Genomic DNA, 22039 nt, shown 5'->3' with positions numbered 1-22039 from the left:
ACAAACTCGTTTCAAACCTGTTTTTATTCTTCCAAAGTGAACTGAGACAAAGGAACTGTACATTTTGATTACAGAATACTGTTAAGGGTTTAAAAACAAATGTAGCAAAATGTACTGACAAAGAGCAAACCTTGGAAGTTCTTCTACCAAGTTTTCTGCCACTCTCACAGGTAAGTCCTTTCAAAGAAGACATGTATTTAAATACTGCTGGTCTAAGTACTCTCTGTGGAGAGGAAAAATAAACCAAATCAACCACAAAAACCAACAAAAAAACTAAGGCACATTTCCCCTAACAGTATTCAAAAGAAATGCATGCAGACAGATCAGAAGCATCTGGTCACACCAGTTTACATCCAAAGAAAACCATCTCAAATAGGCTTTGTATGTACTCACACACAGACATCATGTCCCTTGCAACCTGGTGTCATTACTAGTACCACATGTGCAGATTGCTCTGGGACTGCAGTCTGGTGGTTACAGTGCCTCTCATCTCTTCCACTCTTCCTTATTTTATGTTTCTCATCACCGTTCACCAATACTCATAGCCACAACCCTGAGAACAAAACCTTCTTTATACTGCAGAGGTTCCCCACCCTGTCTGAAGCATCTGAATGGCAAAACATGCCGTATTTTTAAAGTATTTAAAGTAACTGTGTATAAATTCATCATTTCAAAACCATGGAAGTTTCAACAATCTTGTGCTTGCAAGTCAAATACAGAAATATGCCCCTTTCCCCTTCCTTCCCCCCAGAAATAATTCCAAGACTCAGGCATGGCCTACATTAATTTTGTCATGTGATAGAATAACTACCCATTGGAGGAGCTTTACTTTTGGTGGATACCAGTGTTGTGGTTTAATAAAACAAGGATACCGGAAATAACCTGGTTTTGCTTTGATATCTAATTTTACTGGGGGGGGGGGGGAAGGGTGCTATTTGTTAAAGCTAATTTAACTGCTTCCTCTCCCTCCCCGTTTATACACACATGTCCATCTCTATACCACATTAGTGTTACAGTCTTATCCAGAGGAGTTTGATAGAGCAGTGCTGACAGACAACACTCGCATGTAACCTTCAGTGGGAAGCTGCTTTTCCCAGCCTAAAATAACTCTGACTTGGCAGAGAAGTCCTCTTGATTAGTACAACCCTGGTTTTGCTAGCACAGTGGTTCATTTGGGTGTGATTTTTTTCACTTTTATGTTGTACGGCTATGCCAAGAGACTTATCTGTATGGAAACCAAGCACACACGGGATGGCCAGAAGGTTTTTTAATCTTTCCAAGCCAACTCTTTCTAATCTCAATGAGCAAGCCTCTTACAAGCTCCCCTGTTTACATGTCTGGATTGAATAAGAGTTTTTACATGCCCACAACAGGCAATGAAAGAACCAATACAACTTAAGACATTGGTCTGATAAAGCAAGAAAACCAAAAGTCACTGTTTTAAAATAAAAAAATAGCTCTTGGATCTCAAAAGTAAACCCAGAGAAGAAGAGCAAGACACAGAAGGAATTTCCTTCAAAAGAAAGACTTATTTCCATTCAACAATGGGTTTACCCATCATTGTAAAGAAGAGCTTTTCTTTTACACTTCTGCTTGGGGGATAGCCCCTTTTTTCATTTGGATGTCTTCAAAAACCCAGTCTAAGCCTATCAAGTCACTTGTTCAGCCAGCTTGAGGATGGTTTAAGGTTCTTCCACAGATTTACCTCTTGAGTTTGATTTTTTAAGCTTTTCTTGACAAAGTACATCCCAATTGTAGAAGGATGCAAGATGGGACACCCCTTTATTTGTGGGAGAGTGATCCATCTTTGTAGTTTCCATCCTCCTGTGGGTTGTTTCTCTTTTTGAATTCCATGGGTGTTGGTCTGATCAAAAGACCATCCTTGTTCATTTTGTAGTTTCTGACTGCTCTCTCTTTTCGCAGTGTCTGGATATCTAAGAGCTGACGCAGCTCCTTTGGCAGCTCCATGCAAGTGGGCTGGTAAGGAAACAGGAAAAGAAAGAGAAAAGAAGTAAAATCAGTACATATGCCTACACATGCTCTACTTCTGTTAGTACCAGATAAGATCTCCTTCTGTAATTAGCCAATGAAACAGAACAATCATCTCTTATTAGATCTGGAATATACCAACTACCTGCTTACACAAACAATACCTCAGGGGGAAAAAAAAGTCCCCCTCCCCTAACTCTTTCTTTTAAAGGCAACCTAAAGGGAAAAATATTAGACTTGCATTTATTTACTCCTTTATTATGAAGATCTTCAAGATTTAAGTAATAATTCACATATGGGGGGTTTTAGATGTCTCCTGAGAAACCTTCTGCACAATGAAGTTGTTGTAAAACCCCAAAAGAGGCATAACCAGTTGTAGGAAAGCTTTCCCAGCTTTTCATTTAAAACTACAGTATTCTATCCTAAGGGTAAAAGAAACCTTTTGTGGAAGAAGCCAACATAGTTTACAGATCATTGAAACAGCTACTTAGGAAGTATGTGAAAGAAGATATACTCCTTGATTTGATCCTGAGCAGGGCATGGGATAATGTTCAAGATACTGCATTCAAGGATCTGCTCCTCAACAAGGACTGCAGTGCTGACCATCCTTGTAGGAACAGCAAAATCCACAGTTGTGAACAGCTGTAGAAAGGGGAATTACACAAATAAGGAAGCTTGATAAAAACTAGTAAGAGGCAGCCAAGCAAATTCAATCCTAGCAGGTAGCACGGAGACAACTTCAGGACAACATACAAGCAGCATAGGGTAAATGTGACCTCACAGCAAAAAATACACAGAAAGAGTGAAAGGAAATTGGCAGGACAACAGATTAGGGGAATAGAGACTATGAAGTAAGCATCCTTCAGGAAAGCAAACCCCCATCCAAGTGAAGAAAATAGTAAGGATGACATTACAGAAGATAACCAAAGGGAGAGCCAGAATAACTTTATTAATATTTAACAAAAATATAACAACTAATAAATTAAGCACAAAATGTCAACCATTGCTGCAGGGTCAAGCTATGATCAGAATACAAAAGCAGCACAATAAAAAACTGAACAACAGAAGATGAAAAAGCTGAACTAGTAACTATCATATCTTGTCTGAAATCTGCCTTGATACCCAGGGATTGGAAGGTGGTAAATGCTTAGAGAAGGTCCCAGGAAAGATACAGGAAGCAGCATACTCGTAAGTCAGAAATCTGTATAAGCATACTGGTAGAAACACTAAGAACAGAATGAGTGGATATAAAGATGTAATGCACTGGAAAAGACTTACCAGAGCATTTGTAAAGGGAAGGCCATGCCTCACAAAACCTGTGCCTAGAGGAGTGCACAGATCCAGAGGAAGGCTAAATAATTCAGGCAGGATTACAGAAAACCAGCAGAGCAAGCACTTGAAAACACCCCACCTTAAGTTCTGTTTAACCAGGAGAATGTGCATCCAGTTTCCTAACTACTACAGTATCCTACAGTGAGAGGTAATCTATGCCCTAAACCATTTAGAGCGAAGTTGTGTGTCCATGAAGATAAGCATGTGTTGTGTGCAGGCCCACCTCACCTGCCAACCAGGAAAATTCCTGGTTCAGGCACCCAGTTATATTTAGATACAGAGAACAGAGTTTATGCCATCACGGGGCATGAACGTGTTAGCTGGTATTATATACTGCACCACACCTCATCTGCTGCAGGTTTACCTTAAGTGCATTGGGAAATCAACCATCAACTCTGCTGCACAGGGGTGTTGCTTTCTCTGTTTTTTGTTTTTCTTCCTTAAAACAGATTTAGCTGAACTCAGACATGGGAAGAATTCCCTTAAAGTTAACTTTCATTGCTTACTCAGTGAAGAAACTGAAGTAACAGACCAGATTTAACTAAACCAAACTCCATATTTGGAGTTTGAACATGTATGGCAAGCAGATTTTCAATGAGATAGAAGATACTTTCATTAGTCTGATCTTCTCACAAGATACAGAAACAATGATTAATAGGGAAATGATGCTGAAAATGGCTACTTTTACTACCCACACTACAAGATTTCTAAAGCAACTGCAGGAAGTATGATTATCAGATGTGGTATCAAACAGATCTTCAAAATGCCATTTGAAATGCTCAGGATCAGATTAATTCCTTGGCTAATCTTATGGAATAAATGGATTTACAGAAGGTCTGACTTCAGCAACCTGAGTACCACTTACAAAACTTCTACAAATAGCCCAATGCAAACCAGAATTTGTACGCTTTTCACTTTAACAGACTGTTCTTTTTCCTGTCATACCTACTTCTGCATGCGTTCCACATGGGAAATGCAGACGTCAAGCTCATTTTTTTTCTCCATGAACTATGAACAACCTTCTTTTGTTTTGGCAGCTCTCCTCTAAAAAGAAAAGGTTTTCAGATATCACCTCTTCTCTACCTTCTATGAAGCAACTATGACCTCTTGTGGTTATCTAAACTAATCTCCTAAATCCTTAGTAATGGGATTTACTGCTCTGAGCCCTTCAGTAATTCCCAAAGGATTCAAGTCTATGCTTAAATGCTTTGTTAAACCAGGGCAAAGAAGAAAACAATTTCTTTCAGTGAAGGTAAACCTGCATTTTTTTTCCTAATACATATTTTGAGCCATTTATAACTGCAAAAATGAGGCAGTAACAAGATTTGATCAGGTTAGTTCAGACTCTGTGATGAATGAGGATGTTTAACCATTCACTTTTCACCTAAATTTAATGCCAGCAGTGTCTTACATAGTTATTGCAAACCCCAAGATTACTTCATTGAGAAGACAGAAAAACCCCACACCATTTCTTCCACTGCTTCTTTCCATCAGTGCAAGAAATCATCTTTACCATCACCACCACCACCTCCCCCATATTAAAAATTAACAAGCAATTCCACAAGAGCCACTCCAAGGTGTCTGGACATGCAGCACTACTGGTTCTATGTAACCAAAGATGAAAAGTGATTAATTTTCTTTCTTTATTTTTTAAGATAACACAGTTGAGAATAAATTAGGAAGACAAAATAACTCAGAGATACTTCTACAGAAATAAAAATCTTTGGCCAATAAGAAATAACATTACTGAGAAACAGTCAGTATATGAGAAATAGCTCCGCAGTAAAGATAACAGAATAGGTTAAAAACAGAACAAGATTTGGATACTAAATGTTACTACCAAAACAAAACAACTCTGGCAGCTCCAGGCACCAGCATTTTACAACGGCCTATCCCTCTTCATGCCCTCACATATACGTGGTCCCTGTTGAGCTCAGGGGTTCTCAGCCTGAGATGAGAGTGAACAGAGGGCACGTTCTTAACAGCTGCAGGTCACCGTCCAGAATACCCTGTGCTAATGGACATAAAATGCAGCTAAGTAGATACAGACATCATCACATTTGCTGCTGCACATAGGAAATGAGCTATGTGGCATCAAGTAGGGTGCACAGTTGAAGAAAAGGAAGCTGCTGTAGCTAGGTCCTCCAGAGTGCATCCATCAAAGACTTATATCAACTCACTAACCAGAGAAACAAGCAAAGACTTACCTACCTTTGTGCTCCAAAGGTGATCTGCAGACCCAGAGCGATAAGCATTCAAGTAGTCATGTACTACAGCTGTTAGGTCAGACATCAAGTTCTCCATTAGGGAAGAGTGAAGCAGCAAAAGGTGCATAGCCTTCAGAGCAAGCGCTTTAAGCAGCGAAGGTGGAAAGGGTCTCAGGAACCATATGTCAGGATTTTCCTGTGTTTCCCAATGCAAATGAAAACAGTTATTTAAGTAGCAAAAAACAGAGCAAAGCTTTTCATCACATTCTTCTGCAGTTTACAACACATCTCCCAGTGCTGATCCCTATTTTAAGTGCTACTGAATGCTTGCAGCTTCCAAGGCCATCTATGTACAAAGCCTGTGTATGTTAAAAAACAGGGAGTTTGGGAGTTGGTATTGCTTCCTTAAAAAAAAAACTAAACACACACCTATTCCAGCGTTTAATGCTAGACTCTCTCTCACCCATCTCTGAAACAAGGCTGGATTCCTAAGAACTGAGCTGAAAGATCTAAAGGGAAAAAACCTCCCATCAAGGAAGCCAGGGAAACAGCTGGGGATAGTGTCTTCAGCCATCACAACTGAAACCAGAACAACATGAAAATAAGTCCCAGTTAAGCACTGCAAGAGTGATTTACACTGGTGTACTTACTACATATATATTACATGGTCATTTTCCACTTTTAGTCTTCAGACCAATAGAAGGATTTGGTCTGGTAAACTAAGGAAGGCTCAGATTTGCCATACAGAATTCTCTACATTGAGGTTTTGAGAGTCACTATTATAGTTCCAAAACTTACACAAAATTAAAGCTGTGTTCAAATTAGAGGTTTCACTGAGTAGCTGTTGGAGCAATAGTGATTAACATTTAATCCAGGCTTTTGAGAAGGGCTTTAAGTCTATGACCAGACAATGCAAAACCACACAGATTTACTCAGGAAGTTACAAGGCCAGTGTGAAAGGAGAAAAAAATAATCTGTTAGGAAAGAAAATAGTTTCTATTCAGAAAAGAAATCCTGCATATATAGTGGGGTCTCTTGTTCCCCCCATGCTACAGGCGTTTGTATAGAGGCATCTGAGCCAAGCTCCAACTGAAGCTGGCTCATTGGCTGGAGCGGCTGGAATATCTCTGCATTGCTCCAAGCATTTATTATAGGTGTTGGGAACTGACTGTGTGTGTTGGGATGGAATGACGCCCCCCTCCCCCAACATATGTAGTTTAAAGCATCCTTGACCAGTCTGGCAAGCCTACTACCAAAACTGCTCTGACCAGCTCCACCAGCCCCCACCAGACCTGGCCTACAAACTTGGGTCCTGTGTTCAAGACATCCAAACCCTTTGACTATGACACCACCCTTCTAACCATTTATTAAGCTGGCCAATCCTCCTAGCTTTTTTTAAGGTCCTCCCCTGTATCCTGGAGAACTGACGAAAGACTATCTGAGCTTCAGAGCTCCTAACCACCTCACCCAGGGCTCTGTAGTCCTTCTTTATGTTCCCCAGGCTACTACTGTCTATATCACCAGCACCCACATGGATCACTAGAAGTGGGTAATAGTCCATGGGACTTACTAGAGCAGGCAGCCTCTCTGCAACATAAGTATACTCATTAAGTATCTAGTTCCCATAGCTTCCTCTGTCTCCTCCCCCCCATCCCAGAAAAGCAATTAAGAACCCAGCAAAAGAGATGCCACAACTGGCACTGGCATATTTATATATTATTTAACTCATTTGATACCCTTCTATGATACCCCCTAATGAAGGGAAGGCAGCAGATGTAGTTTTTCTGGATTTTAGTAAGGCTTTTAATACTGTCCCTCACAGCATCCTTCTGCACAAGTTGTCCGAGTGTCCTGGTTTCAGCTGGGATAGAGTTAATTTTCTTCCTAGTATCCAGTACAGTGCTATGTTTTGGCTGTAGTCCAAGAGCAATGCCGATTACACACCGATGGTTTAGTTGTTGCTCAGTAGCACTTACCCTGATCAGGGATTTTTCAGTCTCTCGTGCTGTGCCAGTGAGGAGCACAAGAAGACAGGAGGAAGCAGAAAGGACACTTGATCCAAACTAGCCAAAGGGGTATTCCATACCACAGAACATCATGCCCAGTATATAAACTGCGGGGAATTGGCTGGAAAGGGCTAACTGTTGCTCAGGGACAGGCTGGGCATCAGTCAGAGGTGGTGAGCAATTGTACTGTTCAACACATTTTTCTTGGGGAGGTGAACTGTGGCAAGTTCAATACATTTATCAGTGATCTGGATGCAGGCCTTGAGTGCACCATTAGCAAGTTTGCTGACAATACCAAAATGGGAGGGATCAGATAGACCAGAGCATTGGACTATGAGTAATGGGCTAAAATTTTAACAAGTCAAAATGTCAGATTCTGCATTTAGGATGGATAACACTGGTGTGTTATCCTAAAGGATTCGTCCAAGTTCTGTTACAATATGAAAGAAATTTTAGGGTAAAATGCAGTTGCTACTTCTAGGATGGACTGCAGTTAACATGCACAGAATCTACCCTACAATAGTTTCCCAGGCAATCCTGTGACCTTGGCATATGCCAAGGTAAACTAAATAGAGAGTGGGGCGGAGTGAAGACATTGCAGCCAGGCTCTGTTACACTCCTACAGATAGTGAAGAGACCACGTACTGATAAGGCACCTCACAAACAAGGACTGTCAAGTGAGATTTTCACACCAAAATGCATATGACTAGAGCCACTGGAGCTCCATGGAATCTATTTAGGCTCATCACATAGTGAAAATTCCATAGGTGTTTAGTTAAGAAACTGAAATTTGCATTACTGTGAAAGAGCCTGAATAGATGACAATGGCCTCTTAATGCATCAGGAGGCCTGAGAAACAACAGTGATTTATGAGAACTGATAGCTGGAGAGGCTTTGGCCTTGTGGGGAGACTAAGAAAAACAAGACCGAAGAAAAATAGAACTGAGGAAAATAAAACTGAGAAAAACAAGCTTAATGAACCTCTAATCAAGAAAAGATGATCCCTGAAGTCTGCTATATCCTGACAACATCTGGACAATCGTCAAAATATGTTTTTCAGGAGTGAGGAGAAACATGATTAAGTGTCCTTCTGGTGAACTATCCCCATTATAATTTTGTTTTAATACAAAAATCACATCTACAGGTTAAAAGACCCCTGCCCAGGTTGGGAGAGCCTCCCCTGACCATACACAGCTAGTTATGTACTCCTTATGCAAATTAGTTGACCAATTAAGGATTGTGTAATCCTTATGCAAATTAGTTGTCCAATTGGTAAATTGTGGAAGGGTTACAGGGAGTTACTAATTTGAATTAAACTATATAAATATGCAAAACTAGGGGGAGGTGATCATCTGCTGTATTCAGCATTGGTGCAGCCTCACCTGGAGTTTTGTGTGCAGTTCTGAGCCTCACAATTTAAGAATCTTAGAATCACAGAATGATTTTGGGTTGGAAGGGACCTTAAAGCTCATTCAGTTCCAACCCCTTGCTACGGGCAGGGACACCTTCCACTAGAGCAGGCTGCTCCAAGCCCCATCCAGCCTGGCCTTGACCACTGCTAGGGATGGGGTGTCCACAACACAACAAAAGAAGGATGTGAAGGTTCCTGAATGCATCCAGAGGAAAGCAACAAAGCTGGTGAAAGGGCTGGAAGGATTACACTATTAAGCAGAGGCCTATGGGCATGTCTAGCTTGGAGAAAAGGAGGCTGAGAGGTGACCTCACTGCTCTCTACAGCTTTCTGAGGAGGCGAAGTGGAGAGGGAGGTGCTGATCACTTCTCCCTGGTATCCAGGATAGGACACGTGGGAATTGTTCAAAGCTGCACCGGGGAGGTTTTGACTGGACATTAGGAAGCATTTCTTTACTGAGAGGGTGGTCAAACACTGCAACAAGCTTCTTAAGAGGGGTGGTCAATGCCCCAAGTCTATTAGAGTTCAAAAGGCATTTGGACAATGCACTTAGTAACATGCCTTAACTTTGTCAGCCCTGAATTGGTCAAGGAGTTGGACTGCAAGAATCAGAGATTGTTGTGCATCCCTTCCAACTGAAATAGTCTATTCTATTTATCAAGCATATGTTCCCTAAATCTTAGGAGATCATGGCCCATTAAGTTTCCCGTTGTTTGTCCCCATCCAAAAAGATAACAAAACCAAAGACAATAGAGAATAATGATTTGGCAAATGCTACTGAACTGCAAAAGCAAGAAAAAATTCACCAGTCTCATTTTTTCATTCTAATAGTGCTGGCAATAAAAGCTTTCCCTTTCCTTACTTGACTCAGGATTCTTTTTAACCAACTTGTTCTGTTGTTTCAAAATTCAAATATATTAAGATACCCAAGTTATATATATCCTCTATTGTGTAACAAGAACCTCTATTTGTGGTTCTTCAATACCTCAATTTCAAATGAGCTATTAGGAAATACCAGCATAAGCACTGATGCCAACTAAAGCTTGCATGTCTCCCAAGCCAGTGTTAAACAATGTCCTTAACCAGAGCAATCAGACCACTGCATAGTACCATGTGCTTAAAAACACCCACAAACATCTCAAGATGGGCAAAACACAGCTCACAGTTGAGTCTTCATAAGATGCCTCACTGAATCACTCACTGAAGCCATCTGCTGCCTGCAGTTCATGATGGCATCCCATTTGGAAGGTATCTTCAAGTGCTGCATCAAACACTCCTGTAACGTGCAGACACGGTGTGGAAGGAAGCCACCTGTTTCCATTGAGAACTGCAGAGCATCAGCAACCTGTGATGAGAGGGATCGATATGCCATGACCAGTGTCTGTTAACCTGAAGCAAAGAATGTGGAGGTTTTACAGTGGGAATGCATATTAGAAGTACTGCAAAAAAATTAATCCTCTTTTTGACTGCATACAGGTGCAGATCTAGTAAACTGACTCCTTTGGCAGCACCCACTCAGCCCCTGCAATAGTGACCACAGAACTGTAACTGTCCTTTTCTGGCCTCCTATAGTAAAGATAAATTCCAAGACCCATTCCTAACTTGTCTATAAGATCTTGCAGGGGAGAGGGAATCTCTTCCTGTTCAATACCAAAGGCAAGCAAGCTGGTATGATTTATTAATGACTAAAGCTGCCTCTGAGATATCAGCTAAATAACTAACTGCTGCTTTCTCTGGGAGAGAAGCCAGGTATTTGCCAAGCTTACTAGAAGAAAGTGCTAAGCCAATCCATTCACTGAATTTCCAAGGAATAAAAGATTGTATGAAGGTATTACGAAGAAATGCAAAATGTAGAAGTGTCACAAGTAGAACAATCAATCTTGGACTAAGGAAAGAAATGTCAGACCCTCCTATGCTCTGTGATAGGGCAGAGAATGTAGGGCTGCCTATATTTCTGCTGAGCTGACTACATTGCTGCAGTCCAAAGTAGTCTAAAACCACCAGGTGAAAAGGGGCAGGAAACGCACCTGGGGAAAGGATCTGCAACAATTCAAACTGATGAGTTAACTGAAAAGAAAACGGAGAAGGCCCAAGAAAAGCTGGGCTTCACTGGATCATAAACACAACCCACCATGTCAAGAGGAAGTCTCCATCACTCATTACTGAACAGTCCTTTATATTGTATTTCTGACCACTAATACTTTCTCTGGCTTTTCATTCTCAGTGGCCAAACACAGATGAAGAGAAACCTCAAGAAAGACTTTCTCAAAGCAAGAAGTTACTTTTACTCCAAGTCAAACTAAAGATGATGTTCAAATCTATGGAAAGGTGTTTCACTCTTCTAGATGGTTAGAGAGAGCATTTCTAGTAAAAAAAAAAAAAAATATCAACACTTTTCAGACAAGGAGAGAAAAGACTTAAACAAAAGTGAAAGCATCTTTGTGATCAATATTTGTAAAAATACTCATCTGAATGAACAAGGTTATAGAATAAACTTGCCCACAATGAAAACAAAGTTTTAGCTTTCACTGTGAAGTTTTGTCCAAAGTCACTGCATGCTCATGGTTTGGATTCAAGCGCAGAAAAATTACAGCACACTAAAAAGTAGTGTATGTGGAACCAGACAGGAACAGTGACTTCTTCACTTGTATGTTTTGTGATTCAACCTTGCACGGATCTCTGTCTCATGGGAAGTCTACAGCTGCCAAATTTTCTTTACTCTTTCAGCACACACCTCTAGGAAGAATTGTACTATTTCCCTTGGTAGTACACAGATATGCAACCAACAACATTTTACAATAGGCAGTGATTTCAGAGTGTGAGAATGCTCTAGCCTCATGATGCAGTGTAGAAGTGTCCCAGAAGGCCATGTTAGGGATGCAAGCACTGACAACACCCAGTTCCCTCGTCACTATGCAGCTTTTTAGGCTGCTATAACCCAACAAGGCTCATGCCCCTTCTCCCTCCCAGGCTGTCAAATGTGAAATGGCAGTACCAGACTTCCACAAACATTATAATTCGAAGTTAGTTCAACAGGTGATGCTTAAGTACTGTAAGAACAAAGGGGCAGACAGTGAAAATAAGAAACCTTTCACTGTCATCGTCTACATGTCAATTATATTAGGTTACTTACTGGAAGGAATAAACAGTTGCAGCAACTGGCCAAAACCAGGGATAAGTAACACTTTTCAAATGATGCAGGTGGGATCCCATCTAAACTACAGTTCTTCATTCCACTGCTGTGTTTTTTAGGCAGTCTCACTTGTGCACACAGCCTGTTCCAATTTCAACAACACTAGGAAGCTGCCTTTAAGAAGCACTTCACAAAAACCATCTGTGAGAGTTTGCTCAGAGGTATCTTCTAGTTACTTGGTCCAGCAGTAGAAGACAAGACAGCTTAATTCCACAGTATCACATACACTGAAGGGGAGCCAAAACCAGACTACTTCACTAACTTGCTAACATGAGAAGTAGGATTCATGCCAGTGAATCAGAGTAATTGAATCTAAGTCTAGAGATCTGTCAGTGCAAGGAAATCACACATGTCAGCTTACACAAGACAGCAGAACAATGAGTGCAATTCTGTGTACTTTGAACATCAGGTTGGATAGCTCTGGTTAGTTATTTCCACTGTTCCAGTTACATTCTAGCCAGTACAGTTGAGAGCATTGGTGGCAATTTTCACCCCTACACTTTTCATGCAGTCAAGACTTAACAATGATATTGACTGATATTTCATCTATAATGGAATAACATAATTTTCGGTTGCAAAAAGCCTAAGATCAGCAAGGGACTGAAAGAAACCTCTGCTCTATAAGGCTTACTACATAGCCCAGATTAGGGCCTTGAAGTGCTACTATACACAGTCATATCTATGACATGAAAAGTCAGTATATATGCAAGGACAAGTCATACATAAATGTGTGCAACATATCCATATCCAATAGGAAAGATCATAGTCATGATGTTGTTTTTTTCTCTTTTTAATTCTCCTGTTAGTCACATATTAACTACCACAAGTTCCAGGGCCTGAACCAGCAAAAACAGACTTTTGTGGTAACCTGGCCTGTTCTCTCACTTTAACCGCTGCTTTTATTAGCAGGTGCTTCCAAGTGCTGGATACCTGTAGCCTGAATCTGCTCTTACATCTGAAATGTGTAGAAAGAGTAACAAAGAATATAAAGCAAAAGCTGACCTGGCTTCTGTTTAAGTCACAGCAACCTCAAGTTGTGCCAAATCTAAGCGAGACCAGCTAATACATCTTAACCCCCCTCCCCCATCAAACTTGCTGCTAATATCATATATTAACTATCTTTTAAAATGGGCCTACAAAAGACTAACACTATCATCCTTGTCTGCTGGTTCTTTTTAGCTAGAAAAAAACCACTACAGTTACATGGCTCCACAACTGTCACATTCTAGTAATGTTAAATCTTCTCTGAGAGAATGCCCTAAACAAGGCTGAAGTTTCTCCTGTTGCAACTTTTGTTCCCAACCAGAATATTCTGAGGGTACCTGTGTATCAAAGACGTTGAAGAGGACAACACCATACTGGTGGAAAAGGCAGTCTGAGATCCAGCGGCAATCATGCATGACCTGAAGCAAGAATGAGTTGTCAGGCAAACCTGTGTCCAACTGCAGCTTTTTTGGTGCAGCTAGATCATTATGGATGTATGTGACCTCTACCACCACAAACATCCTCATTCACCCCTTACCTTCAAGATGTTTTTATCTTCCAGCAACATTTGTAATCCATTTTTGAAAGCCTGTGGTCCCAGAAGGAAGATATCAAATAGAAAAATGCAGCTCTTTGATGCTATCTACAACAAATTCAGTTGCAGAGAAAATGAGTGAGGCACAGAACAACAAAGGATGTGAAAGTAGAAGAGAGTGTACTGTTACCCACAAGCCATAAACTCTTACATAGAGGTTGCTGGGGAGATCAGGCTTAGTTTCCTTAATGCTAATTCATAGAGAAGTCTTGCTTTTTCCAGAGATGCTCAGAGACTCACAATAGAAATAATGGCCCTGTAGTCTATTATACAAGTTAAATACAGCATTTTGAGACATATCAAGAGCAAACACTATGCACAGTACTTAAAATAAATTCCTACATCTATTATGGTGGCATTCTTAAAGAAATCACTTCCAACAAAATTCTTGTGCCCATGACATTCCTTTCATTGTCAAAGACCAGTACCAAGGAAATAAAGGACATCATTTTCCATCCTAGCATTTGAAACAGGATCTAAAATTTAGGTTTTGCCTACGTTCAGATTCATAATAGTTCAACAAAGGCTGTCATTTGAAAGTGATTTAGCCATACCAAAGCAATCATTTTGTGGACACTTCTGCATAAACAAGTTAAGTTTGAAGGACAAACTCCTGGACAAGATTTTTGTTTGAATAAACACTCACTTTAAAACCTATTTAAATATAAACTAAGACAATTTTAAGCTAACATATTAAGCTACTCTCCTTTCAGTCCCTTCCTTTTCAGATACTGATAATATTGCAACTAATTAAGATACATGCATCTTTAGATGGACTTTACTCCTTCAATTGTACTGGTGTTGTGATTAGGCCTTGCAGTTTTTCAATAGCTGTACTAGTGTAATACCTCTACCTGTGTACATGTTTATAAAGATGGCAAACCAAATATGCTACCCTGCTATATACAAATGTATATAGTACATATAAGTTTAGTAATTTGCTTATTGCCTTATAATGGCCTAATTCTTTCCATAACAGGTATTTTACTAAATGCCTGATCTGTCTTGAAGAACATCATGTCTAAAAACATTCACATGAGTAAGTCTTAAGCACAGGCTAACCCCCAAATCTTTCTCAGTTATGCCTCTGTTTAGTGACACATATTGGGAAACACCTGCCTCTTACCTCAAGCCATGACAGTTTTCCATAACGACACAAATTAACACCTTCTCCTGCTATACTGACCACACACTGCTGTTTTAGGTGCAGCACCTAATGAAAAAAAAAAAAGGAGGGGTAAAGTAAGTAGTGTGAGAGAATGACAGACAGAGGGGCAAATTGTAAACCTATACTTTCACAGACATAAAAGGTTTTCAGACAATTAAGATAAAGCAATCTATAGTGCACGTGTAACACACAAGTAGAAAGCACTCGTGTAACACACAAGTAGAAAGTTTGTGTTACACACAAACAGAAAGTAAAAAATCAGCTTCTTTTTCAAGTGACAGTTCATTTCCTCTGTAAGAAGAGAAATCTCTTCCTGTGACAAAAAGCTTTTTCCTCTGTATGTGCAATAGATTTACCATACTAAGAGCCCAACTCCCAACTGATGTTACTGCAAGACAAAATGGCATGGAGGACCTGTAGTATTGCTGGTACACTTCAGGATCTAAAAAATGTTATTAAATGGAATAAAAATATCTGTCATTGGCAATGACTTTGGAAACAAAGCCTTTCTACCACATCCACTTATGGCATACGTGATTTAAGAGAAAAGTACTGGCATGTCTAAAGTTCTAAACACCTACAAAAACAATGCAATCAATTCCCTCTCCAAATGCCAACTAATCCTCACGTTGTTTCCTTCCTAAACAAAATAATTACATAGTAATACTGACCCTTCACCTCAATTACTGGTGATAAAGTCTGAAAAATGGCAATCAACACGCACTGATGCAGATTCACATTCACCCACTGCAAACTCACATGCATTGCCATCTTTTCCTGCATCTACACACACTTTAAATGTATTTTGATGCCACCAGAGATACCATTTCTACTTGACTTAAAGAAGCCCATTACTACCTATTGCTCAAATTTCACTACAGTCTGCAAAAGTGATTTCCAGCATAAGAGGTCCTAGAAGCAGTGCTTACAATCCTGTCACCTCATGGAACTGAACAGGCTTAGAAGTCATATATGCTGCGTAACAGCTTTTATCAGTACTTACTGCTGGGCCAAATTTCTCATGGAAAGAATCAATAACTGTGTACTCCACATTCTCTTCTTCCTTCTTCTCTAAAAGGAAGAAAAAAGAAATCATTAGATGCTTCCTCTACTCGAGCGAACTTTGCACAGGGTATGTACTTCAGGTGTGTATAATCACTCTCCTAGTTTAGCTGTTTGGTTATTTTCCCCCTCTACCTCCTGAACACACCCAAAGAGGTTACTGAACCATCTGATTCAGGTATGTACAGTCTAGAGCATGACCCAAAATTCTGATTTTTGACAAAAAGACTGGCTGTTTAAAAGTGAGTTGCAGCATTACTTCTTGTTTTTATGCTGCATAAAGGAAACAAAAAAGTTTCAATTTAAAAAATTACATCTGGGGTTTTTGGGGGAGTTGTATTTTTGTTTTTTTGTTTTAAAGAAGGACCTAATTCCCAGGCTCGTCCAGGGAAGGAAAAAGATTGGAACAAAGACAAACCCAACAGACAGTGCCACATAGAACACAGGTAGCTAAGTGGGCAAGGAGTTAAAGAGAATTTAATCCAGATTTTAATATCTTTAACACCTGCTTTACAATATCTAATGAACAGGAAAAGAAGGATTCTCTTAAAAGATTCTCCCTTCTCCTTAGGTAAGTTGCAAACACTAATAATAAACTCTAAAATAAGTCAATTTAATGATGATAAGAACAAATGTTTAAAAGCTCCCCCAGATCACATCAACCTTTGCTTATTTTCTCCCCCACTACTCAGGTAAATGCAGCTAACTTTCCTTCAACCTATGTGGGTCTTGCACTCTTATCACAGCTCTATGAGAACAGAAGGAGCTGATCACGTTTTGCATCTGTACATGTATATTTGTATAAGGCAGAAAGCACACGACAAAATCAATGCAATCACATGACAGCCAGCACAAAACCGAAGAGCAGTAGTTTTAGTGAGCATTGAGTTATCTATCATGCCACATACATTTCAGGAACAAGTATAAGATTAAAACAATCACGAGAGGAATGCTTATTGGCTAAAGCACTTTGATTTCCCCAAAAGTTGTGCTGCTCAGCCACTGTTACAGTTGATGACAGCTACAGGATAAACATTCTAGAAAGCAGATGAGTTTCCTTCTGATATTGTGAACATTTCTGCAGGCAAAGAGCATGTCTGCCAGTAACAAGCTCTGTACCTATCTTTCTGTGACCACTATTCTTTCAGAACACATCCTGTTCTGGTACAGGCAAACCAAGAGATGACAGCCTCTGTGAAAGATGTTGTCTGACACAGACTAACTGCATTGCTTGACTAATATCCACATTACCTGAGAGGGAGCATTTTAAGCTGTTTGAGGCTCTGAGCTGGCTCTTTATGGAAACAGAACTACATGATCTACAACCTGCTGGTTCTTTGTCTGCTTGTTTGTTCCCTTCAACAGCTGAAGTCCACCTGCGTGAACAAGGCAACCATACATAGAACAGATGTCAAAACATTACACACTCCACCAGCATGGACATTTTAATAAAGAAAAATACTTCTTCCACTGCCATCTGCTTGTGACCAGACAATGAACCACTGCATATGATGCAATGTCCTTGTCCAATGTGCATGGTTCTTAAAGATCTTGAAGCTACCCAACAATAAGCTTATCTTGCACAAAAGGGCCTTTATTTAATATAAAATTTCATATTTATTCTGAAAGTAAAAGGTTAAAGCAGAACCTGAATAGATGTTTACTGTCAAGGTCAGCAATGGTTTCAAGGGAAGAGAGTTCAAAGAACAAAGTACCTGAACTGATTACAAGAACCACACAATCTAAATATTTATGAATCTTTCACACTGAATCAGTAATATTTGGTCCATTATTTAGTTACTGTAATTGAAGGGTTATTTTACAAGTTCACCAATACATAAAGCACTTGTATCTGAAATATTATTGTAATCGAATGGAAGTTATTAAATTATGTAACTTTCATTATATTGCTATAAACCCATCCCATTATGATTACAGAGCTCAAATTATGTACATATCTGTCTCAGTAGAATAAAAAAATTAAAAAAGCCTTTCTAATGAGCCTTCAGGTATAGCTGAAGAATCTTGTACCTAAAAATATGTATTTAAAGGATTATCACAGAAATCTGATTCTGAGGTGACCATATTCAAGTATGTGTGAATGTAGGCTTACTTAACAGGGAGAAAGAAGACAGCAGCAAAGAAGAAGATTGCTGCTAATCAGAATTCTATGTGCCTTTTAACTATATATTAAGGACTATTCAGTAGACAACACTTCATTCCTACTTCTTTTAATAGAAAGAATAAACTATTCAAATATGTTCTTGTGAGAAGACTCAAACCAAAGCCATCTAGAAGCATGGGTCAGGAGGAGTTTGAACCATATTTTTACCAGCTTCCCAAAGTCACATTTATATATGATTTGAGAGCATCTGTGTAAGTCTAACCTTCCCTGTGTAATTGTCCTGGAACTGTTCCACCACAGAAGAATTGATTATGGGAAATCCTCCCTGAAATCACAAGCTGACAAGGAAACAAACTAAGCAAATTCTTCTACACTGGAGGTCTTCCACTAACCGCCTCTGTAAGGCAGAGAAATACAAACTTAGCACAGGTGAGTCTGAACATCAGTATTATGCTAAATGTAAGTGGTGGCTCCCTTAGCAAGTGCATCCCACCCCTTCTGCTACCATGAAAGGAAGGAAACTCTTCAACATACTCAGAGAGGACTGTTGTTCCTTTCCCTGAATCTGGCTCATCCAGCAGTTCCACTGCAATAGAAAAAAACAATTTATGCTGCAGTGCTGACAAGCACTTGTTATCTCCCCCTGAAAAAAAGAGAACCATAACTGATACTTACCACCACGGGACATGGCCATACATGCAAAAAAAAACCAAACAAGCTGAACTCAAAGTATAGTATAAATGGTTTAAAAATCACTCTGATGTACAAATCTATATAAAATAACTTCCATGGATAGCCTAGGCAAGGAGCGTTTCAGAATACTACCAGTTAAAACCAAGCTAATGGTTTAGCATCTCACCAAAACAAAGTCAGTATCAAACAAGTAATTACTTTGAAGAATACACAGAAATTACTTTGAAGGTACAAGGAAAAAGCAGAATGGAGTCAGTTAATCACTTGGTATGTCCAGTAACTGCCTTCTAGCTATTTTCCCCTCAGAACTTTGCTCCTTATCCCCAGATAAAGGCAGATGTCAACAGAAACGCACAGGACTTTCATACACTGAAATATTTTTCTTAAATAACTCCATATTCTTATCACTAGTGAACCACAGAAAGAGGTTCAGATAAATAGAGCATTTAATAGGGATGCTTTTGCCTGTGTAAGTAAAAAGAACTTTAAGCAACTTCACTTGCCAGCGGCACATTAATGAAAGTCTTGCATGTATAAGAACATGCACAATGAACGTAATTTGCCTTCAGGATATAAACATGGGATATGTTTATCTCAACTGATTACCTTCAGAGGGATTACTTTTATTAGTGGTCTTATTGGATTTTATTAAACTAATAAGCTTTAATGCAGTACCGTCACTAGACCTCAGACTCATAGAATTATAGAATTGTTAGGGTTGGAAAGGACCTTAAGATCATCTAGTTCCAACCCCCTGCCATGGGCAGGGACACCTCACACTAAACCATGTCACCCAAGGCTCTGTACAACCTGGCCTTGAACACTGCCAGGGATGGAGCATTCACAACTTCCTTGGGCAACCCATTCCAGTGCCTCACCACCCTCACAGTAAAGAACTTCTTCCTTATATCCAATCTAAACTTCCCCTAAGTTTTAACCCATTACCTCTTGTCCTGTCACTACAGTCCCTAATGAAGAGTCCCTCCCCAGCATCCCTATAGGCCCCCTTCAGATACTGGAAGGCTGCTATGAGGTCTCCACACAGCCTTCTCTTCTCTACACTGAACAGCCCCAACTTTCTCAGCCTATCTTCATATGGCAAGTGCTTCAGTCCCCTGATCATCCTCATGGCCTCCTCTGGACTTGTTCCAACAGTTCCATGTCCTTTTTATGTTGAGGACACCAGAACTGCACACAATACTCCACGTGAGGTCTCACAAGAGCAGAGTAAAGGGGTAGGATCACCTCCTTTGACCTGCTGGTCACGCTCCTTTTGATGCAGCCCAGGATACAGTTGGCTTTCTGGGTTGCAAGCTCACACTGAAGCCGGCTCATGTTCATTTTCTCATCAACCAACACCTCCAAGTCCTTCTCCACAGGGCTGCTCTGAATCTCTTCTCTGCCCAACCTGTAGCTGTGCCTGGGATTGAGCCGACCCAGGTGTAGGACCTTGCACTTGTCATGGTTAAACTTCATGAGGTTGGCATCAGCCCACCTCACAAGCATGTCAAGGTCCCTCTGGATGGCATTCCTTCCCTCCAGGGTATCAACCGAACCACACAGCTTGGTGTCATCGGCAAACTTGCTGAGGGCGCACTCAATCCCACTGTCCATGTCACCGACAAAGATGTTGAACAAGACCAGTCCCAACACCGACCCCTGAGGGACACCGCTCATTACCTTCACAGAGTGGGGAATGACTATTACAACTGGGGGACAAAAGTAGTGTAGTTTATATAACACTCTAATTGCTACTGATTTTAGGAGAAAGATGTGCAACTGAAGAATTCAGTGACCAAACAGTGGATTTAAAATGCTGAACTAAGAGCATGCACAATCCCTGTACCCCTGCTGTGGTTTAAGCCCAGCCAGTCAGCTCGTTCACTCACTCCCCCCCCACCCTTTTCCTCCCTCTTTCTTTCCTTCCCTCCCCCCCTTCCCCACTCCTGGAGGGATGGGAAGGAGAATCGAAAGAATGCAACTCCCACGGGTTGAGACAAGAACAGTCCAGCAACCAACGTACAACACAAATCACCACCGCTACCACCAATGACAACAATGATAAGAGAAAATAACAAAGGAAGAGAATGCGATACCACCCTCCAAAAAAAGTCTGACCCAGAAGACCCTGTGTTCTTCCGGGTAACTCCCAGTTACCCTCCCCGGCATGATAACTGTTTGGCTATCTTGGGTCAGGTGTCCTGTCTCTGCTTCCTCCCGGCTTCCCTTCCTCCCTGGCAGAGCATGAGACTCACAAAGTCCTTGGTCAGGGTAAACATTACTTAGCAACAACTAAAAACATCGGTGTCATCAGCACTGTTCCCAGGCTGAAAGTCAAAACACAGCGCTGCACCAGCTACCAAGGAGAAAAACTGACTGCTACTGCTAAATCCAGGACAACCCCAAAATGCAGTTAGAGAAGAAGCCTCACCATTTACTATTTCAGCGCTAAAAAACATCTTTATTCCTGGACTGCTTCTGCCAGTTTCCAAGTTCTTAACTGAAATGACCAAAAAAAAATAAATAAAATAGACATACATCAAGTTCCACTTCCACTGTTTGGGGTAGCAGGTTATTATTTGCAGAGCAAAGCAAGAACACAGGACCGGGTAGTACTATTAACTAGGGAGAACAAGCAAATCAATAAATGAGCTGTTTTCAGCGTCAGCTCTCAAGAGTCTACAGAAAGTTTCTGTAGGAACACTGTGCACCGAGCAGGACACAACTTGCGGCTGCTGCCCCCGCAGAGCCTCACACCTGAGCGCACAGGCAGCTGCTACCAATTCCTACTTTTGTTTCGTTTACCCCAACGCTGAGGCTTCCCGAGCCACAGCAGCGCCCTCGCCTCCGCGGTCAGGCTCAAAGCGCGAGGCCCGCCCGCGTTCCCTTCACCCCCCTCCTCTCCTCACTCGGGCGGCGCCAAGGCACCCTGAGGGCGGACGGAGCACGGCCCTGCCCACCGCCGCGGCCGGCCCCGACCTGTCCGCAAGAGGAGGCTCCGGTCGGGGTTCACGTGCTGCAGCACCCCTTGGAAGACGCCACATTTTAAGGTGACTTTAACGGCTCTGCCCAGCAGAGCAGAGAAGCCCTCGCTGCTGAGAGCCATGGCGCATCCCGGGCAGAACCAGCGCAAGCACCCACAGAACACCTCCGACAGCACCGAACGGCGCCCGGCCTGAGGCACCACACCGAGACCACGCCCCAGGGGCGGGACCGTCGTAGCTTACAGCCAATCACAGAGGGGAAGCGTGCGTTGGCGGCGCGTGCTGTGCGC

The 22039-nt window shown here is 41.1% G+C and overlaps 1 protein-coding gene across 1 annotated transcript; it reads right to left on the bottom strand.

Annotated features, from left to right (window-relative positions):
* Window positions 1–6: 6 nt before the first annotated feature.
* Window positions 7–21902, bottom strand: EXD1 (exonuclease 3'-5' domain containing 1). Its single transcript, XM_062635769.1, is given in 12 exon segments — window positions 7–1803; window positions 1805–1977; window positions 5533–5724; window positions 10147–10290; window positions 13461–13541; window positions 13661–13765; window positions 14844–14930; window positions 15889–15956; window positions 17199–17323; window positions 18607–18658; window positions 21197–21265; window positions 21745–21902. Coding segments are annotated over 12 exon segments (1344 nt in total). The 5' UTR covers window positions 21872–21902; the 3' UTR covers window positions 7–1682.
* Window positions 21903–22039: the final 137 nt, after the last annotated feature.

Source organism: Pezoporus occidentalis, unplaced genomic scaffold (assembly GCF_034315485.1).
Source record: "Pezoporus occidentalis ecotype Australia unplaced genomic scaffold, CSIRO_AGI_Poc_V1 ctg46, whole genome shotgun sequence".
Lineage (NCBI taxonomy): Eukaryota > Metazoa > Chordata > Aves > Psittaciformes > Psittacidae > Pezoporus > Pezoporus occidentalis.
Note: the sequence above shows the minus strand (reverse complement) of the source record. Positions and strands in the feature narration are given on the sequence as shown.